Source organism: Harpia harpyja, chromosome 24 (assembly GCF_026419915.1).
Source record: "Harpia harpyja isolate bHarHar1 chromosome 24, bHarHar1 primary haplotype, whole genome shotgun sequence".
Classification (NCBI taxonomy): Eukaryota; Metazoa; Chordata; class Aves; order Accipitriformes; family Accipitridae; genus Harpia; species Harpia harpyja.
In genome coordinates, this window is record NC_068963.1 from 326,323 (window position 1) to 335,637 (window position 9,315).

General features: G+C 42.4%; 2 protein-coding genes across 2 annotated transcripts; both read left to right on the plus strand.

Annotated features, from left to right (window-relative positions):
- Window positions 1-6,206, plus strand: LOC128135753 (E3 ubiquitin-protein ligase RBBP6-like). Its single transcript, XM_052774815.1, has 9 exons — window positions 1-102; window positions 222-318; window positions 516-655; window positions 2,670-2,839; window positions 3,638-3,741; window positions 4,175-4,366; window positions 4,447-4,525; window positions 4,619-4,676; window positions 5,837-6,206. Exons 1-9 carry the CDS (start codon window positions 65-67, stop codon window positions 6,204-6,206), a joined length of 1,248 nt encoding a protein of 415 aa, XP_052630775.1. The 5' UTR covers window positions 1-64.
- Window positions 6,207-6,587: 381 nt separating this feature from the next.
- On the plus strand, window positions 6,588-9,315 carry LOC128135754 (E3 ubiquitin-protein ligase RBBP6-like). Its single transcript, XM_052774816.1, has 2 exons — window positions 6,588-6,634; window positions 7,923-9,315. Exons 1-2 carry the CDS (start codon window positions 6,588-6,590, stop codon window positions 8,941-8,943), a joined length of 1,068 nt encoding a protein of 355 aa, XP_052630776.1. The 3' UTR covers window positions 8,944-9,315.

Sequence of the window (9,315 nt, forward strand, 5' to 3'; positions counted from 1 at the left end):
GCCTGTTAAACAGACTGCCAATCTGGCTGAAGCCAGTGCTTCTGAAGAGGATAAAATAAAAGCTATGATGATCCAGTCCTGCCATGAATATGATCCAATCAAGTAAGTGTTGATAATATCAAATGTGTTCTTTGAAGATTATGGAAAAAACTGTAGAGGTGTTTGGTTTAACAAGAGAGACACATGCATACCTTGTTCTTTTATTCCCCCAAAACTTGTAGTTACATGAAGAAACCCTTGGGTCCACCTCCATCATCATATACTTGCCATCGTTGCAGAAAACCTGGCCACTATATAAAGAACTGCCCAACAAATGGGGTAAGATCGTGGGGGACTTCTGGTGTTACTTAGTTTTTAATTGTTTTACCCTGGCAGTTAGGTAATTTTAGTCGAGCGACCCTTACGCTAGGTAAAAGGAGAGGATTAAAGGCTTTTGCTGCTTAAAATAATCATTGAAATGTCATTTTAAGTGTGGGTCTTAAGATGCGGTATGTCTGCATTTCTTGTCTCAACAGGACGAAAGTTTTGGGTCTGTTCCCAGAATGAAAAAGAGCACAGGAATTCCAAGGAGTTTCTTGGTGGAGGTGAAAGATCCCAATACGAAGGGTGTTATGCTGACAAAAACTGGAAAATACGCAATACCGTGTCTTAATGTGTAAGTATGGAATTCATTGGACCGACCAAAAAGTGAATGAGAGAAACCATGCGTAAATGTCTGTACTGGCTTTGTGTGGCAAGGTTTTGGTAGCGGGGGGGGGGGTTACAGGGCTGGCTTCTGTAAGAAGCTGCTGGAAGCTTCCCCTGTGAGAGAGCCCATACCAGCCAGCTCTAAGATGGACCCGCTGCCGGCCAAGGCCGAGCCAATCAGCGATAGTGGTAACGCCTCTGTGATAACATTTTTAAGAAGGGAAAAAACATTGGGACAGAGGGAAAACGGCAGCCGGAGAGAGGAGGGAGAACATGTGAGAGAAACAACCCTGCGGACACCAAGGCCAGTGAAGAAGGAGGGGAGGAGGTGCTCCAGGCGCCGGAGCAGAGATTCCCCTGCAGCCTGTGGGGAAGACCATGGTGAGGCAGGCTGTCCCCCTGCAGCCCATGGAGGTCCACGGTGGAGCAGATATCCACCTGCAGCCCGGGGAGGACCCCACGCCGGAGCAGGTGGGTTCCCAAAGGAGGCTGTGACCCCGTGGGAACCCCGCGCTGGAGCAGGCTCCTGGCAGGACCTGCGGCCCTGTGGAGAGAGGAGCCCATGCTGGAGCAGGCTCACTGGCAGAACTTGTGACCCCGTGGGGGACCCACGCTGGAGCAGTGTGCTCCTGAAGGACTGCAGCCCATGGGAAGGACCCACGCTGGAGAAGTTCATGGAGAACTGCCTCCCGTAGGAGGGACCCTGCACTGGAGTAGGGGAAGAGTGAGGAGTCCTCCCCCTGAGGAGGAAGGAGTGGCAGAGACAACGTGTGATGAACTGACCGTAACCCCCATTCCCCATCCCCCGGTGCCGCTGGGGGGGAGGGTAGGTAGAGAATTCGGGAGTAAAGCTGTGCCTGGGAAGAAGGGAGGGGTGGAGGGAAGATGTTCTGAGATTTGGTTTTATTTCTCATTGCCCTGCTCTGGTTGATTTGTAATAAATTGAGTTAATTTTCCCCAAGCTGAGTCTGTTTTGCCCGTGATGGTAATTGGTGAGTGATCTCTCCTGTCCTTATCTCGATGCACAAGCTCTTTGTTATATTTTCTCTCCCCTGTCCAGCTGAGGAGGGGGAGTGATAGAACAGCTTTGGTGGGCACCTGGCGTCCAGCCAGGGTCAACCCACCACAACATCTGAGTGGCAATGCAACGAGGTTGACCTGCATCTGTAATGAGGAGGGAGGAAGCGTTGTCATTGTATCTTAACCTTAAAATCTGTGATGCTTTCTAATGTTAAAATAGGGTGGTCCTACTGTTCATGCCCCTGGAACTTGGTTAAACTTGTGGTATGCTAAGAACCTGTATTTCTGCAAAAGATTTCCATAGTGGTTACAGTGGGAGTCGTTCTCTTTGAAAGCTCGTTTTGCTTCTGCTTTGTGTTTCAAAGGCTTCTTGCAAAGTTTAACAAATAGCTGTTGGACTGAGATTTCCTCCCTCTGAGTTTTAGTAGATCTTATGGGTGAAACAGGCTGCAGATTTCCTGTTGCTATGAACTAAGAAAATACTACTGTGTGCTGACAAGAGTGGCTGTTTTAAAATGCGCTTGGTAGAACTTTTGGGTTTCTGTCGTGGATCTCCTTTTGTAGAAGCTGCAACATGGACTTCTTCCATTTATAAAATGTAATTACTGGCAGACTAAGTTTACCCTGAGCCTGAAATTTACATTTACCCTCTGGCAAAGGAGAGGTGGGACTCATTTCACCTGATTTCTAGCTGTCAAGAAATGATTTTTCTCATCTGAGCTAATTTCTTTGTTGATCCACTGAATGGGAGAGCTCTGCAGCAGGAAAATTGTTCCCCCCTGCCTATTCTAGTGCGGTGGCTATAGAAAAGTAGTTTCAACTAAATGCCTATGTTTTAGAAGGCTAATGTGGAGTGAGAAGAATTCCATCTCCTGTCTTCTTTTGATAATATCCAAAGCTTGGAAAAGTTTTCCTTTACCCATCTTTAATTTGTTTCTTTTTCCTTGCCACCCCTCCTCCAGGGAAGCTTATACTAGAAGAAAGAAGGAAAAGCCTCCCTTTTTACCAGAGGAGCCATCCTCTTCCTCCTCAGATGATCCTATTCCAGATGAGATTTTATGTCTCATTTGTAAGGAGATAATGACTGATGCAGCTATTATTCCCTGCTGTGGAAACAGTTATTGTGATGAATGTAAGTGTGAACTCCCATGTTTGTTAATTCAAAACAGCACATCTGCTCTTCTGAAAGCAGAAAGAGGAGATAGCGAAATTACTTTGTTACCAGTTCTATTTTATACTTAAGTATACCCTGAATAGGAAAGGGCTCTTCTCGTATAAAGGGGAAAAAAAGCCACAGAGCTTTAATAGTTAAATAAATAAATAAATAAATAGTAAAATAAATAGCTTTTTAGTTAAATTTACATGCGGAAGGATGAGTATGAGAGGAGTGGCTGGTTGTGCAGGTGATTGCAGTATTGGATATTGAATGCATTTAGTTTGCCCACAGCCCTTTCTCTCATACAAAACTATATAGCCAACTCTGGTGACTTACGGTGGTCTGCAACAAACGGATAGTTAGAGGCATTTAATCCACATTTTTCTCCACGGGAGAGTTGGTTAAAACCTTCAGAACTCGAACCTACTAATGGTTTTTTGAACGTACTATTCGTTTTTTTGAGACAAGTTTTATTCATTAACCTTGAGGGTGGGGACTTCTCACTGTACTATATAGTGGGAAAAAGACTAGCTGAAAGATCAAGACACAGCCTACTCTACATCTTCAAATGTTACAACAGTGACATACCAAAACTCTAGAGTTATTTGCTGCCTACTAGAAATTTTTTACGCTATTGAACCTTTATAGCTTCATGCTCTCAATTCAAGACCATATTCACCTGTTAATCATATACGTGTTTTTATAGTTGATTAGAACCCCCAAAACTTCCTTAGTTTGGCTAAATGCTATTTTGATTATTCTAATTATACACAGGTATTAGAACAGCCTTACTGGAATCTGAGGAACATAGATGCCCAAAGTGTCATCAGACAGGTGTTTCGCCTGATGCTTTAGTGGCCAACAAGTGCCTGCGCCGGGTAACATGATGACTTTTACGTAAAGTGCTTGTAAGAATAGGCTATTTGTAAAAAGCCGAAAGGGAAGGAAATATTAATTTACATCTGCTTAAGCAAGGTTGAATTGAATAAGGCTAAATTTACCTTTCAAGTACATTATCTGTTATCACAGAAGCTTACAACTCCTTAGAGACAATCTGGCAAATTCAGGTCATGCTTTTGTTTAACATGATTGCCTCGCTTTCAAATTCTGTGTTAACACGGAAGTACTTTAAATACAGACACTCTGAGTTACCGATCACTAGTATCAGTGTTTAATGTGATGTGTTCGTGTATCGGCATGTTGATTTCTTTTGGGATTGATAGCATTTACAGGAATACTCTGTGGAGGCTTTTGTTCGTATATCTGCTGAAGTTTCATATTACCTTTTTGTAAATGTTTTTCTGCCTCTAGGCTGTGAGCAACTTCAAAAATAGAGCTGGTTACAGAAAAAGGCACCGTCAGCAGATTTGGCACCAACAGCAGCAGCAGCTGCCACTGCCGCCACCACCACTCGTGATTCTTACACCTCCTGCTGCTCTGGTGACTGCTGCTGAACCTTCTACATATTTGTCTCTGTCAATCAGCAGTTTGTTGGAAGAGAAGGTAAGCTTTGTTTCAACATTTGCAGCGATTCTTGTATTTTAGTAGAGCTAATTTTCCAACTGTCTGCATTTATTCACAAGGGCTGTCAGATTCCTGTACTAAGACAACCAGCATTACCAAGTCATCTGGGCCCCCAAGGACAATCAACACTTACCACTGGTAAGGAACTGTAACTTTAGAATTTCTTTTAAAAAATGATCTTCAGATAAACTGAATGGGATTTTTTGCTTTTTCCTCTCTCCACTCCAAAAGGTCATCCAGCGAGAGCCAGTACAATTTGCTCAGCAGGTGGCAGACCAGGCTGGGAACTGTAAGTATTCTACAGAAATTCAATGTATTACTACTTGTAACCTGTTAAATGAGGCTGTAACACATAAATTCTACAACAGCTGATTTATAATGAAGTAAGTGTGCACAGACAGTTGTGTAGAATACAAGTGGTCATGAATTTTTAAATGGCCTAATTTGAATTGGTTTTAACAAAGGGGTATGTGCTCCCAGTAAGATTATTTACAATAAAAGTCCAGTGCCTAATTGAAAAGAGGACTCTGAAAAATGAACACTTTTTGAGGAAACCATAAGTACATATAAAAATCAAATATACTTAAAGGATCAGGTGGAAAAGCCACCCTTTTGCTTACTGGCTGTATAAGGCTGAAGAAATTGATTTCCCAATAGAAATCAGCCTCCAGCATTCTTTTTTGAACAACTTAGTTGATTCTGATTGAGCAAATCATTGGAAAAGTCAAGGCTGTTATTTTATGACAATTTTGAGTTTCTTCAATTTACTCATCTCAAATAGCCAAGCTGCTTTCTCTCCCTTGGAAAGAGAAGAATGTGTTTTATCTGTTATTGCTGTGCCAAGTCAGTCCTTCATTTTTTTATATACTTGATGTTAGATAGACTGTAAGGGTGCACTGTGTTTATAAAATCTTAAAGAGAAATCCAAACAAAAATCGGGATCCATCCCACAGATGATTTAAAATCTCAGATTCAGTAAGCAAGAAAATAACAATGCAGGGACAAGAACAGGCCAAGTACATCATCATGAGGCAACAGCACAGGAAGCGTATGTGGAAGAGGTTAAAAGAAGTTTGAGAGAAGATGAGTTAATATTTGTGCAGTACTTTGAAGGTTAGAAGTGCGAAATATTAAGTGTCTCAAGGAGTAGCAGAGGAGCGGTGCGCACATGGCACGTGGGAGATGGGAGTCTCTGTTAAGCACGGGCAGCCTCCACCCACAGTTGCAAAGGTGAATGCAAGGAGAGAAGACCGAGGGAAGTGTTGGGGGTGAGGATGTGGAAGGCAAGTATGAGGATCAAGAAATGAGTGTAATCTCAAATGAACGGAAAGCAGGGAGAAAAATGCTTAAGTTGAGAACAAGAAGTGCTCGCCACCATGCTTCCGCTTCCTTCGCTTTCCTCTTCAAAATCAGACACAAACAGTGACACATGTTTTTGGGTTTCTTTAGAGGTCCAAATCGAGGACGCCTGCCCAGTGAATGTACCCAAAGGACTCAGGCCCCAGCACTACCAGAACCAACACCAGTCTTTGTGCCTGTGCCTCCAGCTCCCTCGTATCCTCCAGCACGCCATGCACTTCCTCTTCCACTGGGGGTACCACCACCACCGTTTCCTCCTCAGTTTCCACGTGGTCAGCCTCCATCTGCTGGGTGCACTGTCCCCCCTCCAGGATATCCCCCAGCTCCTGCAAACACGTCATCAGCTTGTGTTCCAAGAGCAGTACCCATGTCTCATTCAATTACCATCCCAAGGACACAAGCATCTCCTTTCTCTAGGGAGGAGTTTTACAGAGAACAACGGAGTCTTAAGGAGGAGTAAGTATTTGGCTCAATGAAGCTGCGTTGTTCTTCATTTTTGTATTTTGATCGCATATCGAGCTGCAGTTACACTCAAGTGCACCTGACAAGCAAAAATGACAGTGTTTTTTCCAATATACTTTTTTGTTGCAGATGGTAAACATGCAAAACTAAACCAAGACAAATGTAATTCTAAAACTTTCCCTAAAACTTGTAGGAATGCTAAACTGTTTTTGCTGAAATAGGATGTTCCCCTTTTGCATTTGCATGCAGTCTATATTTTCTCATATTGGCCATGTTTTGTTTGTTGGTGCCTTTTTGTAATAAAGGTCAAACTGATTTTAACAGGGAAAAGAAAAAGTCCAAACTCGATGAGTTTGCAAGTGCTTTTGCTAAGGAATTGATGGAATGTAAAAAGATTCCAAAGGAGCGTAGGCATTCGTTTCCCAGGTAACTGGTTTACATGTCTGTAATGGAGAAGCAGGTTGTCTGGAAGAATCAGGGGGAGTTCCACTCCACCTCTCTCTCATTGGATGGATTGGATGATTCAAGGGATTGGCAGGGATAGGAGTTTCATATGTAGGTTACTAGCTCAAATATGGCAGAGATTACAGTTGTCTGGTAGTTATAATGGGGCAGCAGTTGTTAAGGAACAGGCGTCTCTTTTCCTAAAGCTTCTCTGCAGTGACATCCTTCACCTCCTGAGAGCCGTGAGGAGGCTAGAAACTGAATAGGTGTACTAGCCAGATTTTCTGCATCTCCCTATTCTGATTGTAACCATTACCTCAAAGCACATCGGAGGAGATAATTGTCTGCATTTCCTCTTTTGTCTGTCTCCTGTGGATACACGGAGAGATTTTAAACTGGACTGCAAACTGGTGGCTTTCACTAGAATTTTGTTGACATTGTTAAATGAAAAACAAGAAAAACTTGTGAAGAAAAAACTCAGGGTAGCTGATGTTTTCTATCCCCCAATATCACTTGGGCAGGAGCCTGAATAGCTGTCTCTTAGTAATGCTGTCAGTATCTTTCCTAGAGTAATGACATTGAGTCATATTACTAGAGGCTGAGTTTAGAAGCGTTTAGATACAACTTTTTCTTGAAGCGCTGTCACTATCCTTGGTTAGAGCTAGAGATATATGCAAGATTTTGCTAGGACATTGGGCTGGAAGTGTTGATTGTAAGACTGCAGTACAAGTATTTTGCACCCTGTACAAATTGCCAAAGAAGTAGTGAAGTTAAATAGACTAAGCTGGCATTTTAAAATTGAGCTTTACTGTCTTCAGGCCAAATCGTGTTTTCCTGATGTTTGATACTGCACTGTAGCCATTAAGACTTGCTGTTACTGCAACAAAAATGATTTGCACTGCGTGTAGTTGCAGAGTAGTGAAAAAATGTGTGCATTCACATAGCAGTAGAGGCCACTATACACCACCTTAAATCAGCCAATAGCTATGGTAGTTCATGTGGTAGAAGCGAGTGGAAACAGACTTACCCTTCCTGTATGTTTTTCCACTAACAAAGCAACAGCTGTTCTGTCTTGTGAGCAGAAACTTTTACATGTTATTAAGTTCTTCAGTTGCCAGTAGCATTATGTCAGCAGCTGAAAGAACATAAGTGTATGGACAGTCAAAAAACCCCAAACCAAATTTGGGAGGAAAAAACTGGGGAGAGTGACTGTTTTGAATTAACTTCTTGTGTGTGTGTGTGTGTGTGTGTGTGTTGTGTTTTTTTTAAGGTCCAAGCCTCCTTATAGTGCTTCATCTTACTCTAGAAGTTTCTATACCTACTCCAAGTCAAGATCAGATTCTTCCCCCTCTCGCTCCCCCTCTCGCTCATTTTGTCGTTCCCATTTGCATTCCTACTCGCGATCGCGGCTGTATCCAAGAAGAGGCAAAGGGAAGAGTCGTAACTATTGTTCTAGATCAAGGTCACCTGGTAATAGAGCTGGAAATTACCCTGAAAAATCTTCTGGAAGAGCGAGCCATGTCATCAAAGATCCTACAAAATCAAAAGAGAAGGAAGTGGAATATCCACAGGGAGATGGCAAAGGAAATAAACATAAAAAACACCAGAAGAGAAGAAAAGGAGATGAGAATGAAGGATTTCCTTCATTTTGTGAAAAATCTCCTCGAATGGAACCTCCTGCGAAAAAAGTGAAGGAGGAGTTGCCAAAGACAGGCAGTGTTGAAACATCTTCCTCTCAAAAGGGTGAGAAGGTTCTTGGTACCCCACAGAAAGTTCACCCAAAAGTGACAAAAGATCACCCAGAAACCAGACCAGCCAAGGAGGAAAAGGCAAAGAAAGACCACAAGGAAAATGACAGTGAGAGTAATGTATCTGCAAAAGATGAGGAAGCTGCAGGAAAAAATCCCAAAGACCCGAAAGAAAAGTCTGTTGATAAGGTGAAAGAGGATACAGCAGCACCTGCTGCAGTTGACCAGCCTGAAGCAAGCAGAAGTCAAAGCCGTCACAGTGTTAGCTGTAGTCAAAGCCCTTCTGAGAGTCAGCCTCGAAGCCACAGCAGCAGTGCCAGCTCAGGAGAGAGTCAAGACAGCAAGAAAAAGAAAAAGAAAAAAGAGAAGCAGCAGCACAAGAAGCATAAGAAGCACAAGAAGCATAAGAAACACAAGAAGCATAAGAAACACATTGGAAGCGAAGTGGAATTGGAAAAGAGCCAAAAACACAAACGCAAGAAGGAAAAATCGAAGGAGAGCAAAGATAAAGATAAGCAAACCGTGAAATCTGTCACTACATAGAATGAGGGATATTAAAAAAATGACTTAATTCCTAAGTCATCTCTATTAAATTTTGTTAAAATGTAAATGAATTCAAGCGTTGCAAATAGTGACATGGAAGACCCTGTGCTGCACTTAAAATATTGCTGCTTGATTATTTGATTTTTACATCAGAGCTTTATAAAAGTGAACATTTTGAACAGAATTGTGAGTTGTGGCCACGTATCATGAAAGGTTTTGCTGGGGCATGTTATTTTTAACCATTGTTAATTAGTTTGGGTGGAGTATACTGCAAAACTTTTCACAGCTGAATTTTTTTTTAATTGCCTGGCAGAAGAAGGTGGTACCTGTTATAAAATAGCAGCAGCAAAATGCTTTGCAGAATACATTACA